The following is a 24,730-nucleotide window of genomic DNA, read 5'->3' as shown; positions in this document are numbered from 1 at the left end:
GACGCACCAGTAATACCTGCTGCTGTTTTTTTTTTTTCAAAATACCTCATACACCTTTCTGGAAAGTTCCTAAATGATCAATTTAGTAATGAGTAATGAGTTCTTTTCCACAAGAAACTGGCCTATTAAATAATAAAGAGAAATCTTATCTGCTAATAAAGGAAGTGTGTATTGGTACTGATATGTAACTGTATTAGCATGAGCACACAATGTTACCTATTCTAGCAGGTTAACAACATAGCAAATAGTGATAATGAGTAATGTAAATAAGCACAGCCATAAAGTCCAGGGAATGACATGTCTTTTTTACTCCGATCAATAATTTCTGGTAGTACAAAAAGTGCTTTGTGCAAATGATGGGGCACCACAATCAATCTTCTGCTGAACGTGCATCACGGCGAGTGGCTCATCCCAGGTGAGTTGGATAGGTTCAGTATTCTTACTTAACATGCCACATGAAATATGTTTGGAAAACTGGCTCTGGGAACAACTTGTTTATTTCATTTCTTCAAGGGTTTATCATGCCTTACCTCCTGAGCCTAGTACAGGTTGTCCTGTTATCAGTGCTTCTCTTCCAGTACACAGCTACATTCCCATCAGTGGACAGGTAAGACAGGGCTTTTAGTTTTCCTTTCATGCGTTGGTCTTCTTCTCATACATACTTACTTTCTTTCTTCTCTCAAATTGAGTAAATTTACAGTAACATGTTTTCATTTGAGGAATGGAGAGAATGATGAGACCTTCATAAGCTGGGACAGTCCTTCCTGCAGAACATGTTTGTTTCCCAGTGCAGAAACAGATGAATCTGCTGAAGATTATAGAGGGTGGGTGCACATTTTCTTAATGATTTTAGAATATTATTAAATTATTATAATATATACAATATAATATATATTTAAGTGGAAATTGAATGAAAATTAAAAATGTTAATTTGATTAGATTAAAACCTTTAAACTTGATGAATAGAGTTGTGGTAACCAGGATGGTTGATGTGGTGTGTAGGTACAAAAGATCTAATTTGAAGGCTAGACAGTTGGGAGATCTTGAGTTCACCAGCCGACAGGCTGAGCTGCTAAAATCTAAAGCCAAGCTCTCTTCTCTCTGCTCCTTCCTCCGCCGCATGCAGAACAGCAAGAAGAGGTAAGAAATTCCCTCTGCACTCTCAAAATTCCTTACAACTCTGACTCATTTGTAGCTTTTCTAATGTCATCAGTTCCCATTGGAGATTTTGTTCTGATGGTATTACCTACCGTATGCTGTTTGTTTTACAGTGGACTCACTGGGGACACAGAGCATGTGAACACACTGATGAAGCAATATATGTGTGCCAGCGTGTACCAGTGAGGCACCCAACCTGTCCATATACACTGCTACAGAACATAAGACCATAAACAATTTGTATTTTAAGACTGTTTGCTGATTTATGATGCCATGCCATGCACTGCTGTATGTTTTAATGAAGATCATTTTTCAAACATCTCACAGATATTCCAGTTTGTTTGTGTGCAGAAAAAACTTATCAACACTCTTCAGAACATGTCCACCTACTATAAAAATCTAATAAAATAAGAGATTTGTGAAACCATTGTCTTCTGGGTTACTTCAAGATGGCTTGATTTGCCAAGATAGAAAGAAGGCAAAGACAGAATTACTGTATGCAAAAATTTGCAATACACCTTAAAGCACCAAATTATAATTACAGTGTCAGCGTAAATGAGTACACCCACTTTGAAAAGTAACATTTTAAACAATATCTCAATGAACACAAAACAATTGTCCAAAATGTTGACAAGACTAAGTTAAATATAACATCTGTTTAACTTATAACATGAAAGTAAAGTTAATAATTTAATTTAAAATACACATTTTCAGTTGAACTCAAATTAAGGTGATGCAAAAATGAGTACACCCCCCCTGAAAGTGTCTTGGAGCAAATGTATTGTTCTGAGTTTTGTGTTCCAGCAAACTTTAGTGTCTTTTATTTTGAAAGAGATTTCATTTGAAGGTATTTAATTATTTTTGTAATTTCATATGCTTTTCTGTCTTTTCTTATCAATCCATCTCATCTTCATTCTTTTATATGGCACAAAAGAAAATGTACTTTGTAAAAAATTAGCAGTTTACATTTGAGTGACGTCACTTAGAGGCGCTGTTGCGTCCGACTGTCTCATCTGACTGAAGAGAGTCAGGTTGGTTTCTTTGCATCTCTTTACAACGATTAATAAAAATATAAAAAGAGTTAAAAATATTAGTCTATATCAATGTTAGAAGTGTTAAAAAGATGAATTGAGTGCATATATTTGATTTTCTATGAGAAGTCAGATGCATTTATCAAGTTTTAGAAACAAACGGCCTTAATCTATTTGTTTAATGTTGCCGCCCGCGTGGTAATTTAGAGTGATTTTTCCTTTTAATATGAGTTTTAAATACAAAATTTTGGTTGGTTGATTGAGTCTGTAGAAATGTTATGTTGCTTATTTGACTTTAATTGAGTTTGAGTGTAATCTTTATCGTGTATTGTGTATATTTAGCCAACGGAGTCCTAGATTTTGAGTTGCAGAACTGTGTTAATGTAGGACAGGGATTAATCTGTTTGTCTCACATCCTGCAGACAGACTGTTGGTGAGAGGGTGTGTGTGTGTGTGTGTGTGTGTGTGTGTGTGTGTGTGTGTGTGTGTGTGTGAGAGAGAGAGAGAGAGAGAGAGAGATCCCGTGTATTTTGTTTATTAAACTGCAGGTATGTAAACCACAAACCACTATATGATCACATAATTGAGTGAAAGTGGCTAAATATTGACTGATGATAAATGTGTTTCCTGTTAAGTGTAATGTTAATGTAAAGGGAAAGTGTACATGTTGAAGTCATTTTATTTTGTTCTATATTTTTTGTTTATGTATATTTGTGTAAGAAATAATAAGAGACTGTTTGTCAAATGGACTTTATTCAGGAGGCTCGCAGTTCCACATGTGACTGAAGAGTGTCAGACAGACTGTTGGTGAGAGGATGTGTGTGTGTGTGATCCTGTGTCTTGTTTATTAAACTGCAGACGTGATTCAAGTAGGAGCCTGGAGTTGGTGTGTCATTTGTGGTGCTGGGTGAAATCCGCTACACAAAGCAAAATTTTAGAGAAATCTCTAATTTAACAAGAATTCAACCACAGGCGAGTATAATTATTCATTACACAGGTGTCCAGCGGACAGTTGACTGTAATGGAGTGTTAGGCTACATCCCATTTCATGCGGTCAGTAATGGCACCACATGGAAGAGAAATGTCACAAGAGAAAGAAACCTGAGAAGGAAAATAATTTCTCTACATAAAGGTGAAGGCTACAAGAAGATCAGCAAAGCTTTACTTATCAGTCAGAATACTGTAGAAAAAGTGGTACAAAAATTTAAAAAAGATGTAACTGCAACCATCTCACAGAGACGTCCAGGTCGTCCATGGAAGTTAACACCTCGATAAAAGCGTCTTCTGATGAGAAGGGTTGAAGAAAATCGGCATGAAAGTTCACTGCAGTTATCTAAAGAAGTAGAAAGCCAAACTGAGAAGACAATTTCCCGTGACACAATACGGCGTACACTGCACAGGAATGCCATGCATGGGTGCCGTCCACGAAAGAAACCTCTCCCAAAGGCCAGGCACAAAATAGCCTGCCTAGAGTTTGCCAAGGCCCATACTGACAAAGATGAAGACTACTGGGACTCTATACTCCGGACCAAGACCAAGATAAATGTTTTTTTAACCGATGGCTTCAAAACTGTATGGCGTCGCAAAGATGAGGAATACAAAGAAAAATGCATGGCGCTTACAGAAAAACATGGTGGTGGCAGTATCCTTATGTGGAGCTGCATGAGTGCTGCTGGTGTCGGGGAACTGCATTTCATTGATGGCATTATGAATTCACAGATGTACTGCTCTATACTGAAAGAGAAGATGCTACCATCACTCCGTGCCCTTTTTGTTGTGTACTTTTCCAACATGACAATGATCCTAAACACACACATAAGGCCATAATGGTTATTTTAGCGTCACGAACCGGCACAAATTGAGCATAAACAAACGCCACTGGTTTGGAGAGATTTGGACGGCACGGGTGGAGAGTGAGGTCACAGCTCCAAATTGTTTTTGTTATTTCTAAGAAGGGGAAATATACTTGATGTTCATTTCAATGGCACAAAGTGGCACAAATCGAGCACAAACGAATGACACCAGTTTTGTTTGATTTAGACAAACTGGGGTGGAGAGTGATGTCACAGTTCCCAAAAAATATTTTGGAAGGAAAACAGATAGTGTTTGTTTTAATGGCACAAATTGAGCACAAACGAAAGCCAGTTTTGAGCGTTTTGGGCGATATGGGGGTGGAAAGTGACGTCACACGGTCAAAAAAATAATGTTTATATCTCAAACACCAAACGAGCACAAACGTTCGTTTTTGCGGCACAAATTAGCACAAATGAATGGCATAGTTTTGGTGATTATTTCTTTTTATGGGGTGCCAACTTCACGGAGGTCATGAGAACCTGTATATCAAACATAGGATGTGGTTTCCTTTTTATATATATTTATTTTACAGTGTGCTTGAATGCATCATGTTTACACATGCAGGTCAGTGCAAGTAGGAACATGATCTGTTCATCTTAACGTAAAATATATGCCATGGTAAAAATGCTATGGTGGTCATTTTTTCATGCAATGTGAATGTATAGCCCTGTAGTCAAACCTTTTCTAATGAATTTGGTTGGCAAATGTATTTATAAACAAACTTTATTTACTGATTTTGTTTATTAGTTTCTGTAGTCTGACCTTATGCAATTGCATGATGTTAGTTGAAACTGAAACTGGAACTATAGATCTAAGACCAGCCAGAATAAGAGTCTTGTCATGTTCCAACTTGTGTTGTCTCCAAAGTCACAGGTCATACAAAGTACATAGGTCAAATAAAAGCCTCATAAATATGCACTTATGATGAAATTGAAAATGACTGTTAAAACGCAGAAAATTTTCTTTTAGTCATCAAATATTAAAAAGCTTAGTAAAGCCGCTTTGTGACACTGTTCACTGTTAAAAGTGTTATTCAATTACATTTTATTTGTATATGTTCTGTAAAATTAACTTTAGAGGAACCAGACTCAGAAAGGATCCTCATCTGGATAACAGGTACAGTGATCTACAGTTTTCAATTAAAATAATTATGTAAATATTGCCCCTCCTATATAAAGTGTAATTGTGTAAACAGAAACTTATGAGCATATCAGTTATTTCTGAAAGTGTTTTAACTTTGTTGTCTGTCTTCTTTGATGTAACTGCAGTCTACTGTGTAACCCACAAATCATGGTAATCTACAGTATAATAAAATCATCCAATGTACTGTATTTGCTTATCATACATTGATACACATTAATTATCACAGATAATGTCAAGATGAATTATTAAAGCTGAAGGCAACCTGTAAGCACAGTTGTTAAAATACAACACAAATTGGTGGGTTCTAGCCAGTTAGTAAATGTTATTTAATGCCTTCATATCCCACTGAATTTGAAAAGTAGTGGATACTAGATGAGAGGATTTTCCTTCTTTATGACCATGACTGACCCCTCAGACAGTGGAAACAATAATCTAAACTGTATTACAGTAACCATGTAAACACTAAAAGCCTGAGGTAAACAACTGTGTCAGTGTCTGTAACACCATAAAAACCCTGTCCACATTGATGGGAGCTTATTGTCGGGGGGAAAGTCCAATACAGTCGGCTTTTTATGACCAATAAAAAGATCGCAGATAACGTCCATCTCAAGGGTTGGGTCTGAAGCCTGCTTTCTCTCATCAGCTAACATGTTTAGTGCTGTGTGAAAGACAACCCGATCAAGCAGAAACCTCCTGAGCAATGGATCTAAAACATCTTCTCTCACTCAAAATAGTTTTCTTTCTGCAGGCAGTGCTCATCAACACTTCTGCTCAGAGTAAGTGTGGCTTTTACAACAAGGCTTGACATTATAAATATGAAAATTGGGTTGAGCTTTTGTTGGTCTGATTTGTTCAGACAACTAACAAGGCTCAGTCTAATGCAACCAGTTAAATTAACATAAAAATATCAATTCAATAGATTAATCAACAAATTGATCAAAAAATTATTTTATAATGCATAAAAACTAAGCTTGTTTATATAGACTAGTAATAAATTAAAGGAAAATTGCTAGTTTTGTAATTCTCTGGAGGCATTTTGCTGGCTCCACTTTAAGGCCAAAGTCTATAATAAATCAGTACAAAACAATTCAGCAAAAATATTTTAGTTCCTTGGGCCAGTTGTTCAAAAAATTTAATCTGGTTCAAAATGATCCGGATTTGGAAATCCCATTTTTTCTTATTCAGGATCAGGTAATCCGTCTTACTTTTATGCCGGTTTTTCAAAGCGACATTGGATTGGATCACCGTGATCCACATACACCGTTTTCAAGATTACCAAATCCGGATTACTCTTAATGGGGGCTACCAGCTATGTAAAGAACAGGTAGAAGAGCCAACATGGGGTCACTGTAAGAGTTTTTTATTTGAGACAAAACCCAAAAATAACAAACATCCACTTCCATTCATAATTTCTTTTATGACCCCTCATCTGAGTCATAAAAAATAAATATACAAATATACATTAACAAATACATTTTGGATATTTTGAAAACGTCTTAAAAAAATGGCAAATGTCCAATAGTTAACAAAATAAAGAATGTTCAGGGTTCTTTTTCATCTGTGGAGGAGAGACCAGCATTTCCAAGCTCTGCTTTTAGGAGGTGGATCTGAAGTTTTGTTTTGAAGTTTTGCTTCAGTAAAAGTGTATACACTAAATGATACAAATGTATTTTTTTGCCCCATTTTAAACTTTTACTACATTTTCCTCCTGGAATCCACCTTGAAATCCTACCCCCTGTTGGGTTCAGGATAATCCTGTTTTTTTTGGATCAAAGTTATCCAAATCCTACTGACAAGTTTTGAACAACACAAACTGAAGGTTTGATCCAGATTAAAACTAGGATTGGATTTCGTAGTCTAATCGGATTTCAGATTCCTTCTTTCCCTTTTGAACAACCCATTTTCAAGATTTGATTCAATCCAATAACCAAAATCCGATCAGTTTACCTTTGAACAACTGGCCCCTTATATTAATGACAATTGAAATTTATTTCTCCTAATCATTAACAATCATTAAAACAACCACCAAAGGAATATGTTTTATAAAAATAGTGCTAATCTCTTCAGTGCAGTTAAAGAGATTACTATTATATGTACCAAGTTGAATGGTTTTTCTTTAATTTGTCAGATGTATGATTATAGCAAGTTACATTGTATGTTGTGTCCTCCACAGTTTGTTCAGCCCCACCCCCAGTGGAATTTAAGGAGAACAACACTATTGGTGAAACAGTTACCACAATAAGCATTCAGGAAGGAGTCAGCCTTAATATTACAGAAAATCCCCACAATGCTTTCGGAATAAATGGCAATTTGCTCGTAGCAATCATAGTACTGGACTCTGAGGTAATTATTCCTCTCAGAGGTGTTGATTTGGAGTGATTTTGTTTAATGTACAGCCCTTGATATCTTGCTTGCACTGGGATCTAGATTATAAAAAGTTTTAGTTTTTAGCTTGTTTTAGATTTAGATAAAATTTAGATTTAGATTCAACTTTATTTAGATTACACATGTACAAGTACAAGGCATCAAAATGCAGTTTGGCAGAAGTGCAATAAACAGCAAGTGAAAAATGTACAGTATTTACAGTATGGACAGGATAATATATACAGTAGATGAATATGCTATGGGAAAGATATACAGGTTGAGTGCTATAGACATAATATACAGGTGCTACTGACATAATATAAAGGGGTTGGGGAGCGATCAGCGGGAGCCAGAGTTCAGTAAGGAGACAGCCTTTGGGGAAAAGCTGTTCCTCGGTTGTTGTTTTTTTGTCAGGAAGCACCTACTGGAGGGAAGGGGAACAAACATTCTATGGGCAGGGACAGTAAATACCCCTTTGTTTTGCTGATGTTAAGGAGAAGGTTGTTGTTGGCGTACCATGCGGCCAGATACTGTACCTCTTCACTGTAGGCTGTCTCATTGTTGTTGGTAATGAACCAATCACTATGATATCATCAGCAAACCTGATTATTGAATTAGATCCATGCATAGGCCTGCAGTCATAAGAAGGAGGTAATAGAGGAATGGGTTCAGCACACAGCCCTGTGGTACACCTGTGTTAAGGGTGATGGTGGCAGAGTGGATGTGGCTTGGGAGGTGTTGATGCATAGAGCTGTACCTCTAGGCAGTCCTAGGTTTGGTGATTCACTTGGATTTCACAGCATTTGTGCATGTGTGTTATTATTGTCCAGATGTGTGACCACAGAGTGCAGCACTAAGGAGACTGCATCCTCTGTGCTCCTTTTGCTGTGGTAGGCCAATGTGGCTGGAAGGCAGTTCTTTAGGCATTTTTAATTCTAATCTTTATTAACTCATACCTTTATAACTGTTCATGGCAGTGCATTTTGGTGCATTTTTATTTTAAATGTATTTGTCTTAGATTCTGCAAGATGAAGGCATGGCCATTAAAATAACCTGTATGAAGAATGGGACAGATCCGGTAAGCTTGCTTTGTGTTGATTATAATTTGCCAAGCTTTTTAAATATATAAAATATTACTATTTCTGATGCATAATATTACCATTTCTAATGAAAATTATTCTTTGCAGCAAACAATAAACGCAATTGTGTTTGTGGTAGACGTCAACGATAACCCTCCAGTTTTTGCACAAAACTTGTACACTCTGAAAGTTGATGAGGTAGAAATGATATTATACTCACATTTCAGACTAATACTCAAATACATTGAATTCAGTGACAGACCAATGTTGTTTTTTGTTTGTTTTTTAATATAAAATGTAGAAATGTCATTGGAACTAAAATTGTATCATGTTTCTTAAGCTTTCTAAAATTGGTACACCAGTGGGCACAATTGCTGCTACAGACCTTGATGACCAGACCAGACTGTACTACCGTCTGGAATCTCCAATGGTATTTCCAAACCAAGTCTTAAATATTTTCTTTAAAGAGTCACAAATCCTTAAAATACTGCCACTGTTCAAAGTGCAGATGTTCAGTGGCAATTTTGCCACAAGCAAATTCCTATTTATCATTATCAGATTTTTATTCTCTCTCTCAGGGAGAATTTGGACTGCAGACAAATTCTAATCCAGAAATTCTGGTGAAGAAGGTTCTGGATTATGATACTGTTAAAGAAGTTACTCTGAACCTCATTGCTCAGGTAATACATCTTATAGACTCAAGCTCAGAAAATATATTTGATGACCATTGTATATATTCATTGTTATATTCATTACATCATGGATTTGATGACTTTACAGGACACGCCCTTATCTTCAACAGAAACAATATCTCATACCGCCAAAACCACCGTCATCGTCATTATCGTAGACATCAATAATCGATCACCATGGTTTCAGCCTTGCACAGAGTTCGATAATGGAGCAACCAGCAGAATCTGCCTCAGCTCTGGATACACAGGGAATGTCAAATTAAATGAACAAACGGTGTGTTCTAATCCCCTGATTTCACCACTGACTCTGGTCATGCTATTAGCAGCAATACACAATGAAGAAGTGCTGGATCAAAATATATAAGATGTAGTTATATAATATATACATATATTCATCTATAATGGCTAGGGAAGAATCAGGCTAACTGAGATGTACTGTATTTACGGTAATCCACCCAATCAAAACCCACTGATAGACTACAGTTTGTACTGGCATTGTCTGTCCTCCTGATTACATGATAATAGTCTTTTTTTTAATCACAGGCAGGTGCGTTGACCTTGAAGCCTGGTCCAGTGTATGCCATTGATGGTGACAAAGAAATGAATGAACCAATCGGATACACAATTATTGAAGGTTAGACATGATTCTAGTGATATATTTGAATTAGCCACATTGTTTAGACATTTAATTTACATTAGCTTTAGGCCTAAGTACTTGCACTAATTTTTATTCTCTGAATAGGAAATATAAATGAGTCATTCATTATTAATCAACAAAGTGGAAATATTACAATGCAGAAGCCAGTAAGCATAGCAGGAAACATCAAACTGACAGTCATGGTAAGTAAAAGTCACTAATAGTTGTTTTTTGTTGTTGTTGTTGTTGTTGTTTCCTTTGTTTGCTTCCTGTTTGGGGTCACCACAGTGGATCATCTGATCCACATACAGTATCTGATTTGGCTCAAGTTTTATGCTGGATGACCTCCTTGATGCAACCTTCCCATTTTATCCGGGCACTGAGAGTTCCCAGTGGTTTCAAACCCTACAATTAGTAAAACATAAAATATAATAATAGATGTTTGATACATATAATACACCAGGCTTATAACTGCACTCACGGGACATCTTACTATCACATACAAATGTGGTTCCTCCCCGAACTATTATCACAATAATGGAAGCACACAATTGTATAGAATGTCTTTTGTACCGTATGCTGCAGCCGTTTTCTTCACTGGAACTAAAAGGCCCAAAGAAGAGTGTATCAGGCTTTGCTGGTTTTTATTCACTGCTAGGTTAAGAATATTTACAACGTGTGTGTATATTAATATATGTGTATATGTGTGTATTATATGATATTATTATTATATATGTATTTGCATCATCCACTCGTTAGGCATACGAGTTGGAGAACCGTGACCAGTTTGCAACCACAACTGTTACACTACAAGTTGTAACAAGTAGCAAGCACCCACCACAGTTTGTCAAACCCAAATATGAGGGTTTCATCTCAGAGGATGTAGGTGTCGGCAGCCTAGTACTGGAAAGCATGTCCACAAACATTCCACTACAGGTTCAAGCCACAGATGCAGACTTCTCTAACGTAAGTAAGAATAATACACTTCTGATTTTTCTGCAATTATGTTTATGCTGGTCCAATAAATGTCTTTGTAATACTGCAGTTTGATATTTACTTTCAGTAAGGATGCTTCGGAGAAAACTGTGCAGCTACTTTCTTAGTGGAGCTTTAAGAGAAACAATTAATAACTGATAATACTGAATGATAAAAACTTGAATATCATAGTATTTTTAAGTCACTATACGTAACCTGTATAATATACATTATGTTTTAGTTTAATAGTTTGCTAAATTTTGGAAGCAATTCAGGTCATCCACACTGAATATCAGGTTTGTTAAATATTCTTCATAATCACGTGAATGCAAGATGTGAATTCAGAGAGAGGTTGAAGACCGGTATAACAGGGATGATCTCTCACCGATGATGTTGTGTGAGATATTATCTCTGTTATATGTAAATGATGCTGCTTTCTTAGCACCATCTCAATGACTTCCAACTAACACATTCACACATATTTGGCTGTTGAATGTGTAGCAGCTGGGATGAAATTGGTCACCTCCGAGTCTGAGACCTCAGAGACTGGAATGTAGAGACTGAAATGCACCATTCAGGTGTGGAGGCACAAAGAGATCAGGGCTGTGGTAGCAGAGTTACTCCATGTTGCAGCAGAATGTTTGCATGAAAGGTTAAGGACCTTAACAGAGACAGCTATTGCTTTTCCAAATCTGTGGGAATCAGTTAAGGTGGTTCAGGCACCTTACAAGGCTGAAGTAAAAAAAATGTCTGCAACACTGTTTAAAACCTCTTAGGGATCGAAGTAAAAATGACCACTAGGGATGAGCCAGAAACAAGCCTCATTGCAGCTTTAAAGCATTAAATCCTCTAAAAACACGAAAAAACGTATGTTTCTAGTAAAGCTTTTACTCTCAAGCCCACACACAAAGCATAATATGATTCATAGCCGTCATACTATTTAAAAATTTTTTTGGAGTAAACTGACCTAGGTTGCGCTAGACCAGTTTTTCCCTTACCTTTAGACACTTCCCTTTCTTCACTGGGGTAATATTTTCCAAAACAAATATTCCACAAAAATCCCCAAAGGTCCAAGGAACTGGAATCTGTAAGAATTTTAATCCAAAACGCTTTGGTCACCTCGCAAATATTCCGTTTGTGTTGCGAAAACTGGAAACAGTAGTGCGCCACCATCTTGTTTTTCGGCTCTAACTTCTCATTGGGGGTTTCAAAAATTACACTGATGCGTTTTTATAGTGCAGGGCCTAACGAATCAAACAAGCCCTCACTTGAGCCAATCGGTGCTTGTATTGCAGAGATAGACGGCTGAGAAGCCAATGATGTCATGACATCATTTTTGGGAACCCTCCTTTGACTGACAATTGCTCCTTCCAATAGAAATGAAAGTGTCCGGGACCTCTACAGCTCTTTAGCCAATAAGGAGACGATTCCAACGGTATGCAACATGCCATGTCTCCGAGGCCTCATGCTGTGCAAAAAAGTTGCGCAAAGGATTTATTGCGCAATCCTCGACTTTTTCTCACTCTCACAGCTCAGGGTGTCAGGTTACAGGCCTTTTTTTCACAGCAGACTTGTAGACAGAGAGGCTCTGTGTGTTTTAGGCCTTTTAAACTGAGCATGCAGTCTTTTAATTCAAAGTTATACAGTAAACAAGTACACAAGAAACACATGACCGGACGGACATGTCCGTAGAAAAATATTTTTATTGAAGCCATTTTTGGGTCTTTTGACTTGAATTTTTTTTTGGTGAAAGCCAAGACATGTGGCTATGACCCTCAGTTATTATTTGGTGCCTAACATGTTCCAGAGAAATAAGATTAATCAGTTTATCAGGTAAACAACTCAGGCGGAAATCAAAACCTTCCATTCTAGCCTCTGTAACTTTGTGCCAGTAAGGCCTAGAATCAATCTGACACTTGTATCTGAAACTAGAGAAACTTCTTTCCAATGAGACCACTGTGTGTCAAAGTATGTGGGAGCTGTACCACTTTTTGTTGGGTAGGTCATGTAGGCGAAAAACCTGCAATAGGGGGCGGATCCCTAAGAGGTTTAAACTCCCATATTAATTTGTTAAAAAGCAACGTTTCGACCTTACAAGGCTGCCCACTGATAAAAAAAAAAAAGATAATCTAAATAATCAAAATTCACAACTCTAGACACTCGAAATTTTGTTAAAATACTAGTTACTTCTTATGAGTGACTAATGATAACACCACAAAAGAGATAAACATCACTTTACTCTTGGAAATTCTACTCTGTTCCAGCTGCTGTGTTGGTCACTGAACTCACTGAACCCTATTTAACGTTCATACAGTTATTGTTGCACCTCTAATGGCCAAAAATGTGAACTGCAAAGTCTGTGAACCGCAAAAAGTCTGCGACAGAAATCATACAGCTTCTTGAATGTTTAAAAATGTTTCTTGTCACCATGTGCTTGCTTTATATGAAATAAATAATAATAATTATGATATAATAATAATATGAAGTAAATATTGACAAGCCAGTGATAAGACACCGTGTCTGTAATGTACAGGTCTGTCACACACGGGAGACACAATCTGGATGTCCATATGTCAACGTTCAACTGTCTATTATGGGAAAACTATAAATTTTAGAATTTTAGACTACTAGCATAGCCTCACATCCTACCACATTACAGCCAAGAAAGCTATTGTTGTTTGAAGCTATATTGTTATTAACACCCACTAAAATCTAAAAGAATTTCTTCGGAGGATCAGGATAAAGAAGTTTGGACTGACCTTCTCTGTCTGTTGCTACTGCCACTCACACCAGGCATAGAGGAATGAAAATACTTAAATGAACATATTTAATAGTCTATTATACTAAATTGTTTTCTGTTGTTTACAATATAGGGAGTAAATCCTGATATTATATTTGAGGTTCCTGCAGACAGCGACTTTCTCATCACTCCAGAAGGCTTTATAATCATGAGAAGAGTAGCTTCTCCTGGCAATGTGAATTTGCAAGTATGCATTTTACTTTTTTTTTTTAACATAAATACTTTTTTCATTATTGCCTGTTGTAAAAGAGCAAAAAAGGATACACACAGGTACACAATTTTTGTTCTAGATAAGTGTAGTTGATGTTACAAATGGTGAATCCAGCACAGCATCTCTCTCTGTAGAAGTCACAACAGGTAAGGAGAGATCATCATATACTCTGTCAAGTGCTACTTATTATCACACATTTATTATGTTCTATCTAGGCTTTACAATCCCTGACATTATAGCTGTAATAGAAACTAAGGGAAATCATTTTGACACACTTGAGGAATGAGGAAAACTTTGCTGCTCTATTTAACTAGCTCAGCTTTCCCCTCTGTGGGACATTGCATAAGGTTATGGCATAATTGCTTGCTTGTGCTGCGTTTGATATAAACATATAAGTGCTAAGAGGTTTGCGAGTAGGTTTCTTTCTGTCTAGCCAATTTAAAGAATTCAGTCAATTCTGTCTAGCTAATTCAAACAAATAATGGAAATGGAAATATAGTTTTCAGAGCATTTTCTTGAATTGGCTGGATTGCAAAGGACTTATTGAGTGTTCCTGCTGTTTCTTTAGGAGTTACTACTACGGACATGCCCACCACAACCAATAGCCCTACTTCCACAGCCATGAATACAACCATGGCTACAAGTACTTCCAAAACCACTGACATGGCTATAGATATTACCACAGACATAGTTACACAGTTAACCTCCAGTCCTTACACAGGTACATGAACTCTGATACTACTCGCAGTCCTTACACAGGTACATGAACATGCATTATCACTAATCCTACCCGATACGTACACTGCTGCTCCATAATCCTCACTGTAGACTATTCTCAGATTTCTCTCCATCTTAAATCATTAGGTGATTGCTGCATGCTGATTGCTCTTATGCATCTACATGAGTTTGTGAGTAATAGTGAAATGCATGCTAGCATGCCTGTAATGTAGGGCTTTAGTATGTATAAAAATCACTGACTGTATGATCATTACCATAATAGCTATCATAATCCAGAATCTGGTATTGGTAAAATAAGTCACACTTATTCACCAGCTCTTGAGGTCTGTTATTCTTGTCGATGTCTTTTGTGAAAAGGCATTACATTGTTCTGTCATGACGTTTGCTTCAGAAGGGGTGCCATTACCATCAGGAGACTTCAGGACAGAGGACATGATAGCTCTGGGGGTGAGTCTGGCTGTAGCGCTACTGCTCTGCTTTGTGGTTATTGGTTTTCTGGCCTACACTCTAAGACGCTTCAAGTCAGACTGGAAGAAGTTATCTGAAGCCAGCATTTTCCAGAGCTCGGTGAGTTGCATAAACACTGAACAATTTAAATTCATTTAGAATAGAATAGAATAGAATAGAATAGAATAGGGGCATAGAAGCCTTTATTATTGCCACATATACATTACAGCACAGTGGAATTCTTTTCTTCACATACCCCAACTGAGTAGGTTGGGGTCAGAGTGCAGGGGAAGCTATGATACAGCACCCCTGGAGCAGGGAGGGTTAAGGGCCTTGCTCAAGGGCCCAGCAGTGGCACCTTGGCTGTGCTGGGGCTTGAACCCCGATCCTCCGCTCAACAACCTTGCCTTAACCAGTTGAGCCACCACTGACCTCACTGCATCCTTTTCAAAAATTACTTTTTTTTAACTGTGAATTTATGTCTGAATCGGAGGCTTTGGTATATAGATTAAGTATAATTGTGGTACTTTTGGGTCCGGTTGGGGTCTGCAGCTGAGCAGAGGTCCTAAAGATGGAGTGCAGTACACCAATGAGGACTTTCAGGGTGATGAAGACATAGACAGTGTGACTTCGAAAGAGGCAGCAGAGTTGCCATTGCCACGAGGCCCGGAGCTGAGACGCAGCATTCCGGAGATGCAGCACAGTGTTCCTCCATTGGAGACGCAGCACAGTGTTCCAAACAAGAGCAGCGATGACAGCTCCACTCTTCCTACAGTCTCCAGCAGCCAAAATGCCTTAGACAACACAGATGATGAGAAAGAGGTGAAACCCATTCTCACCAAGGAGCGGCGCATGGAAGAAGGCTACAAAGCTGTGTGGTTTAAGGAAGACGTCAACCCTAATGACAAGGAGGAAGTGGTAATTTCTGAGAGAGACCAGGACTTTAACCATGAGGAGGATGATTCTGATTATGATTTTGATGAGGAGAATGTTGATGATGATGATGATGATGATGATGAATATAATGCATAAATTATAGCAGGATATTAGTGTTGCTGTTTAAAAATATTGACTATTTTCATATATTTTGAATTTATTAGTACATATTGTTAATCTTTGCCTTAGCCTTTCCATTTAAATTACATAATCATTCTGCATCATGCAATATGTACTTTTTGCAAAAATAACTAACAAAATAATAAGAGTTTGAGATAGAGACAGTGATTTAAGATATTTATGTCATCAAACAGAAGGACATAAATGGATAATAAATGTGAAGGTTAAGACTTACTGAATCTGTACTGAATGTATAATTGTGTTTCAGTGTTTATATGATAAGATACACTGATGTTAAGAGTGCCCAGAAATTGAGTGCCCTTGGGTTATATGGGTTATAATAAATGACTTATCTAATTGAAAATGACCTTTAATCATTTAGCATGAGAAGCTTTATGGGTTTTTATTCCTTATTGGTTTTAATCCACACTGATGAGGTTACTTAAAGTCGACATGTTCATATACATGAACTATGTAAAAATAATTGCCATTAAATCAGCTATTGATTAGGAGAAGAAACAGTCTTTTTTTCTCCTCCGACACAGCAGACCAGCACAGTTGTAGCTGACACATTCACACTTTCTTTTTTAAGCTAATTAGAAAACAACAGACTGCCTGAGAATGCTCCGGGTGTTGCGTGTCATAATAATGAGGCAAATGATGAGGGAAAATTGAATCAATTACATTTACAAACAGCGGTTAATGAAAAAGAAATCGTTCATTAGCCTGAACATCACAAATCTAACACTTTATTGTTTGAATGTTTGTCTATGAGCCCGAATAAATTATATATAATCTGATTTTACTGGTTTTGCTTTAAAAGAAATCTGTTAAAAAAAAAAAAAAAAAAGTAACTCAGCCAGTTCTGTATCCAGTTGCGGTGACAAATCATGTTTATTTATTCTGCTAATAAAATGTTCAGAAATGCTCGACACCAAAATATGTGTCAGAACAGTATAAATTTGGTGAATTTGCTCAGGAAACATGTCTTGAGTGAAACAAACATAGCTCTGCTGCACACTCATATGCTGTCATACAGTATATAAGCAATGTCAAAATAAGCAAAAATAGCTGAATATATAATGTAATGACAATGTAACTTACAATGTGACAGATGGTGTCATAGGAAGTGTCACAAAAGCCACTCAACAAGGACCAGTGCAGTAATTGGTTCCTGTCCTCTTGTCCTTTAAAAGATAAAAGCTCCATTCATTCATGTTGTAGTGTGCGGTCAGGCTGACCTGCCTCCATAAAAGCCCTTTCAAATGATGGATTAGAGCGAGTATAGAAAAAAAAAGACAAATGAGAAAAAAACAAAACACAAAACAATTAAAAAAAATAAAAATACCAAGAAAGTGAAAAGTGCATCGAGTATGGTGCATGTGAACGCTCTTTCCCTCTTTCATGTAGATTTTGTTCAAATCTGGACAACAGGCAAAAGAAAAGGGAAAAAAGAAAACTTGAATTTACAATGGTTCTTCACAACTAAGACCTGTATCTAAGCAACAGACAGGTTTAAAAGCCATGCAAGAGTGAAGAGAAGCACAAGTCCATCTGCCGACATCTCTTAAACTTTCATCTGATAGGATGATGTGAGTATAAATAACTTTATGTATATCATAGTCTTTATTTTGTATCATCTCACTAAACTGAAATTCTTGAAGAACTGAATTATGGTTTAATGAGTATATACATAATTTCAGCTGAATGTTCTTCCTTGAAATGACACCCATGTAAAGGAGATTAAGACTTTATCATTTTGGTAACATCTGTCTTCTTATCAGACACTTTTACATGAAACCTACTCCACACAAACAAGGTACTTTTAGACAGATTTTTTAGGATTGTTTTGACTATTCCAGTAACACAATTCCTTTGATATGAAGGACTTTAAAAATTGGATGGTTGCCTGCTAAATTCCTTTGAATCCCCCATCTTTTCAAGGACCACCTCATGTGCTGTCAATGCAGTGTACAGTAATATAAGCAGGAGGAGACAAAAAGAGTAAACAGGTTTCTCCATATCTTTACGTTTTCTCATCAGAGGATTTGGACGTGATTCGCAGTCTATCTTATATTGAACTTTTTTCCCCCATAGTGTGAGGAGTCGATTGGCTCATGTGGTTTAAGTGAATCTTCACAAAGTGTCAGGATGGAGTTACAGACCATGTCTGAAGTCATGGCTGCAGTGGAGGGTAACATATTAAAAGTGATATCAGCATTACTGTTGCTTGTACTGCTGATTTCACTTACAGCATACAACAGAGGAAACAAATCTACCTTACCAGGTGAGTTATAACCGGTCTTCATTCATGACTTTTCAGACACTGAATCTTTATATAATTATCAGTCAGTTCCCTTTTTCTCCCAGGTCCCTACTGGTTACTGGGTCTTGGCCCCATTCTGAGCTATTCTAGGTTTTTGTGGATGGGTATCGGAACCGCCAGCAATTACTACAACAATAAATATGGGTGTATGACTCGGGTTTGGATCCAGGGAGAGGAGACACTCATTCTAAGCAAGTGAGCTGCTCAAAACATCTGAAAAATATTTCAACTAATTAAGCTGTGTGTATCGATGTAATTCCACTCAGTTAGAACCACAAATATATACTGTGTTTTCAGGGCATCTGCTGTGTACCATGTTCTGAAGAGTAGTAAATACATTGCCAGATTTGCTAGTAGACATGGACTGAGGTGCATCGGTATGGATGAACAAGGCCTTATCTTTAACAGCAACATCCCGCTTTGGAAAAAACTACGCACTTATTTTGCCAAAGGTGATTCATTATTCTGTATAAATTGTTTTGGAGAAACTTTTCTGTAAACAGTGTTCACAGTGTGTGTATGTGAATGCATATGGTCTAGCCCTGTCAGGCCCTGGTCTGCAGAAGACAGTGGGTGTGTGTGTTAGTGCCACCAACAAGCACTTGGATGTCCTGTGTGATTTCACGGACTCCTCAGGTCATGTGGATGTTCTGAACTTCCTGCGCTGTGTAGTGGTCGACATCTCCAACAGACTCTTCCTCCAAATTCCTATCAACGGTACTCCTGATAATTACAGAATACGTGGGTGTAAATACCCAGAACTGATCGTAGACTTTTATATATACGTTTATATTTTAAATATATCCTTTCTTTCGGCAGAGAAAGATTTGCTACTGAAGATCCATAAATACTTTGACACTTGGCAAAAAGTGCTCATCCAGCCAGACATTTTTTTCCGCATAGACTGGGTGTATAAAAAACATCAACAAGCAGCGTCAGTTCACCACAAAAAAAAGACAAACCTTGTTTATTAAGTTCCTTTCCTTGTTTGGAGCCTTACATTCTGACCAGAGCCATCGTTTTGTAGAAAGGAGCTGCAGGAAGAGATGGGGAGACTTGTGGAGCAGAAGCGTAAAGTCATCAATGCCAGTGAAAAACTGGATGAGACTGACTTTGCAACCGAGCTGATATTTGCTCAGGTTTGTTTGTGTTATAAAATGATTACTGTGTATCCTGAGTAAAGACAGATTTCTGCACAGCACTGTTCATTTCCCACATCTAATTGAAAGGTGTTGATTTACTTTTCTCTAACAGCAGCTCTGAAAGCTGTTGCACTTATAAGACAAGTTGCAGATATTACATCAATGCACTCAATCTAACACGATTCATTCTATAATTACAGTTAGATGCTTGTATGGGACACAACATCCCCGGATTAAAAACAGGTATTATCGTTGATATGGAAACCTTCTGGAAGATTTTTATGTAACATCTACATTTATGAAGAATCTCCAGTCTCATTTCTCAAGCTATCATATTAACATTTCAGACCCTGGAAAGTCATCTGAAGAGATTGATTTTTCACTGGTTACTCTGTAACTTGATAAGCTGTATTTTTCAGTGCTTATCAACTTCAAGAGACAGAAAAAATGGAAGGCTGGTCACTTGGTATGACTGTTTATAGCTGCTTTTAAGAACGTGATAACAGTATTAGAAATGGGAAACTGCTGTGGTTTAAAAAGGTAAAAAAAAATAAAAAAAACAAACAAAAAAAACCAACACTTTATTATGTGCTGTTTTTTAAAAAATAAACTTGAGCTGATTAGAGAAACTGCTTAATATCTGGTCATATCACACCAGCCATTGCCTCCCCCATGTAAAATAAGGTGCTGATGTTGCTTGCGTATGTCCATCAGAATCATGGAGAGATGTCAGAAGATGACGTGAGGCAGTGTGTGTTGGAGATGGTAATAGCGGCACCGGACACTCTGTCCGTCAGTCTGTTCTTCATGCTGGTGCTGTTGAAGCAGAAGCCAGCAGTGGAGCAGCATATACTGCAGGAGATGCACGAAGTCCTAGGTAACTCTCTAACCTCACAGTATTCCCTTAGCTCGGAAGTACATATGTTTTAGAAGTAATTTAATTTCACTACCCCATTGTCCTGTTCCCCACCAAAAAATTTATTCTAGCATGGGGCAGGTATTGTTACAAAAATCATATGGCATTCATTCACACATCAAACCATAGTAAATCAGTGAAACTGTGCAGTGATACATTTTTGTATAAAATAATTTAGAATAATAAAAAAAAAATCATCAATGCTACCGATGTTTCCAGGTATACGGGAGATGGAGCCGGCGGACCTACAGAAGTTGTCAGTGATGGAGAGTTTTATAAAGGAGTCTCTGCGGTTCCATCCTGTGGTGGACTTCATCATGAGGAGAGCGCTAGAAGACGACCACATTGAAGGCTACAGAGTGGCCAAAGGGACAAACATCATTCTGAACATAGGGCAGATGCACAAGAGCACTGAGTTCTTTCAGAAAGCCACTGAATTCACTTTGGAAAACTTTGATAACAATGTAAGTAGGAAATGGGCTGCGTTTTTCTGGGCAAATTAAAATTAGAAGGGGAAACTGCATAACAGATGTTAGGTGTATTGTTCTATTCTATTTCTTTGCTTTCTTTGCATATACTTATTAATAAATGTTAAACAATTTAAAAAATACTTATCCCTTTTGTCCTTCTCAGCATGTTGTTTTGTATCACTTTGTGAAAGAAAGCAACCTGATGGGTCTGATCTGCACTCACAGGTGCCGAGTCGCTTCTTCCAGCCGTTCGGCTGTGGGCCACGTGCCTGTGTGGGGAAGCACATAGCTATGGTGATGATGAAAGCCATACTGGTGACGGTTCTATCACATTATACAGTGTGTCCTCAGCCCGGCTGCACCGTCAGCACCATCAGACAAACCAACATCCTTTCACAGCAGCCCATAGAGGAGGAAACACAAAGCCTGCTCATGAGGTTCATACCACGTAACCTGAACCCAGACAAACAATAAGCAGCCTCCGGACTGCATGACATCTTTCAAATGCAGCAGGGGCTGAAATAATTATGATTACACAGCAGCCTTAATTCAGTCTGACTAAATGTGTCTCAACAATTTGTAGATCAACAGAAATGGAAAATTAGAAAACTAAACAATTAATGTGACATGATTATCACTCAGTAGCTTGAAACAAGAACATAATTAATTGAACTAAATCAAATATTTAATTTCTGTTGGAAACACATTTGCGTTAAACACTTTCCAATTTTCTCGTAGTTTTCAAACATTTTAGAACATAAAAATTCAGGTTTCTTAATTTGTAAAGTGAAGTTACAAATTACTGCATGCTTGCTCCTAGTGTTTCTTTTTAATGCAACACAAATATAAACTCTTTCAGATTATTACTAAATAAGTAGATCTGGAACTTATTAGAGAAGTTATTCACAACATAAACATGTTTTTTTGCGTACCACATTTCACCTGTACTCATGTGTGTTTTCACTAATAATCCTCCACTCTTCAACAGTTATTTTAAAAAATAATAAAAACATAACACATTTGCATACTCAGTGTTTTATAAAATATATTTCCTCTACAGCTATAAAGGAAGATGTGGCTCCTTCATTAATGGTCTTTCATAACAAATATTTCTGGGATTAAAACAGTAACAAATTAAGCATGTACATTAAGCGTGTCTGTTCAAATGTGGAAGAAAAGGGGAAAAAAATAAAGGTTTAAAATATGAAAACCAATAAATATATATTTATATCTTCTTTTGATATACACATTTTGTGTGACATTGCTTTAGCTCAGGAATTGGATTCAATTAGAAAAAAAAATTATAAAGCAGTTCGTTAAAGACAGACAGCTGACATATTGCTTTACAGTCAGTCATTACTTCAAGGAAGATCTGATCACATCCACAGTCCGGCTTCTTCATTCCTAATCGTCAGTCATACTCAAGTGAGCAGAAGGATTGTAAAACATTTCAGTAGATGATTGATGCATAGAGTTGCTAAAGCTCAGGGGTCTTGCAGGACTCTCTGGCAGTGGTAGAGGAGACAGTCAGGGAAAGCATGTAGAGGAGAACGCAACCATACAACCAGAGAGGCGCCATGTACACGACAGTGCATCAGGCAGGGGGCGCCGCTCAGCAGACGACAGGCCACGATGCCCTCTGATCCTAAAGATACAAAGTCCAACAGAAAATTCTATATATTATTTAAACATGTATTAAAAGAAATACACATAGTGTAGCATATGAAGATATGAGTCAATCCATTGTAATCAAAGTCAGAAAAAATATTATGTTAAAAATCATAAAACCTAGTTATGAGCTCAGCTTACCAATAATGTGCACTGTGTGTAGTCGAAGGCTTTCCTGAAGAGCATTAAGAGAGGTTATGAGAGGACCTTTGGAACCTGTCAGTGGTTTCAGGTTCTGCTTCACATCATTAGAATACGACATCCATAGTTTCCCATATTCTTCTGTGCTCAGCATCAGTGGCCTATTGGAAAAACACTTTATTACTGAATTAGAATTCTAAATATTTTTTTTACAACACAGAATTTTCCATCAGACCATTCATATGAAAATAATTGTTCTAAAAATCAGGGGGCACGGTGTTCAGTCACACAGGGGGACACGGTGTTCGGTCATACAGGGGGGTACAGTGTTCGGTCATACAGGGGGCACGGTGTTCGGTCATACAGGGGGCACGGTGTTCGGTCATACAGGGGGCACGGTGTTCGGTCAAACAGGGGGCACGGTGTTCGGTCATACAGGGGGCACGGTGTTCGGTCATACAGGGGGGTACGGTGTTCGGTCAAACAGGGGGCACGGTGTTCGGTCATACAGGGGGACACGGTGTTCGGACATACAGGGGGCACGGTGTTCGGTCATACAGGGGGCACGGTGTTCGGTCATACAGGGGGCACGGTGTTCGGTCATACAGGGGGCACGGTGTTCGGTCATACAGGGGGCACGGTGTTCGGTCATACAGGGGGCACGGTGTTCGGTCATACAGGGGGCACGGTGTTCGGTCATACAGGGGGCACGGTGTTCGGTCATACAGGGGGCACGGTGTTCGGTCATACAGGGGGCACGGTGTTCGGTCATACAGGGGGCACGGTGTTCGGTCATACAGGGGGCACGGTGTTCGGTCATACAGGGGGCACGGTGTTCGGTCATACAGGGGGCACGGTGTTCGGTCAAACAGGGGGCACGGTGTTCGGTCAAACAGGGGGCACGGTGTTCGGTCATACAGGGGGCACGGTGTTCGGTCATACAGGGGGCATGGTGTTCGGTCAAACAGGGGGCACGGTGTTCGGTCATACAGGGGGGCACGGTGTTCGGTCATACAGGGGGCACGGTGTTCGGTCATACAGGGGGCACGGTGTTCGGTCATACAGGGGGCACGGTGTTCGGTCATACAGGGGGCACGGTGTTCGGTCATACAGGGGGCACGGTGTTCGGTCATACAGGGGGCACGGTGTTCAGTCAAACAGGGGGCACGGTGTTCGGTCATACAGGGGGACACGGTGTTCGGTCATACAGGGGGCACGGTGTTCGGTCATACAGGGGGCACGGTGTTCGGTCATACAGGGGGCACGGTGTTCGGTCATACAGGGGGCACGGTGTTCGGTCATACAGGGGGCACGGTGTTCGGTCATACAGGGGGCACGGTGTTCAGTCATACAGGGGGCACGGTGTTCGGTCAAACAGGGGGCACGGTGTTCGGTCAAACAGGGGGCACGGTGTTCAGTCATACAGAGGGCACAGTGTTTATTGGTGGTTAGCACGCTTGTGTCACACCTACAGGGCTGGAGTTTGGATTCCCACCTACGCCATGTGTAGTTTGGATGTTCTCCCAATACTTTGGGGTTTTAGGTTCCAGGTTCCCCAAGTTTTAGAAATTAAATTTTTTTTTTTGTAGATTATCTTTAGACAGGGATGAAACTAGAGCACCCTGAGGAAACCCTCAAAGCATACATTCGAACTTCATGCAATAAGGCTGAAATTGAATCTCAAACACATGTGTGAGGCAAACATGCTCAGCACTCCACTGGTTAATACTTCATTATGTTCTAAAATGACTGGGCTTCATTTATCAACTGTTTAGTAAAGTTGTTTGTAAATAATTGTGCAAGCAAAAACAAACTGGAACTTTCTGCTGGATTTACAGAAGTTCCAGAAATGCTGATTTTCTTTCTACTCATGACAGACTGG

At 38.5% G+C, this 24,730-nt stretch overlaps 2 protein-coding genes across 11 annotated transcripts in view; one reads left to right on the top strand and one right to left on the bottom strand.

The window, feature by feature from the left end:
* The first annotated feature begins 5,823 nt into the window (after positions 1–5,823).
* On the top strand, positions 5,824–22,032 carry LOC113653892 (brain aromatase). Of its 7 annotated transcripts, none has more exons than XM_047820042.1 (15): positions 5,824–5,962; positions 7,360–7,529; positions 8,569–8,628; positions 8,738–8,827; positions 8,970–9,059; positions 9,208–9,309; positions 9,410–9,595; positions 9,865–9,955; positions 10,064–10,161; positions 10,718–10,924; positions 13,807–13,920; positions 14,024–14,090; positions 14,513–14,587; positions 15,077–15,249; positions 15,682–17,016. In XM_047820042.1, the coding sequence occupies exons 1-15, from the start codon at positions 5,887–5,889 to the stop codon at positions 16,159–16,161; spliced, it is 2,079 nt and encodes a 692-aa protein (XP_047675998.1). In that variant the 5' UTR covers positions 5,824–5,886; the 3' UTR covers positions 16,162–17,016. The 7 variants fall into 7 exon arrangements, with proteins under 7 accessions (XP_047675998.1, XP_047675997.1, XP_047675996.1 ...); XM_047820041.1 differs by having other exon boundaries at positions 15,074–15,249; XM_047820040.1 differs by having other exon boundaries at positions 14,513–14,665.
* ap4e1 (adaptor related protein complex 4 subunit epsilon 1) overlaps positions 21,026–24,730 on the bottom strand; it is a 16,618-nt gene continuing 12,913 nt past the window's right edge. For 3 of the 4 annotated variants that reach the window (XM_047820034.1, XM_047820033.1, XM_027163760.2), the window contains 2 exons: positions 22,849–23,009; positions 22,068–22,684 (listed from right to left, as the gene is read on the bottom strand). In XM_047820034.1, the coding sequence (XP_047675990.1) occupies positions 22,524–22,684; positions 22,849–23,009 (322 nt within the window). In that variant the 3' untranslated portion in view covers positions 22,068–22,523. Of the gene's footprint in view, positions 21,309–22,067; positions 22,685–22,848; positions 23,010–24,730 lie in introns of those variants that run through there. The other variant, XR_007144224.1, reaches the window with a different exon arrangement.

Source organism: Tachysurus fulvidraco, chromosome 10, assembly GCF_022655615.1.
Source record: "Tachysurus fulvidraco isolate hzauxx_2018 chromosome 10, HZAU_PFXX_2.0, whole genome shotgun sequence".
Classification (NCBI taxonomy): domain Eukaryota; kingdom Metazoa; phylum Chordata; class Actinopteri; order Siluriformes; family Bagridae; genus Tachysurus; species Tachysurus fulvidraco.
Note: the sequence above shows the minus strand (reverse complement) of the source record. Positions and strands in the feature narration are given on the sequence as shown.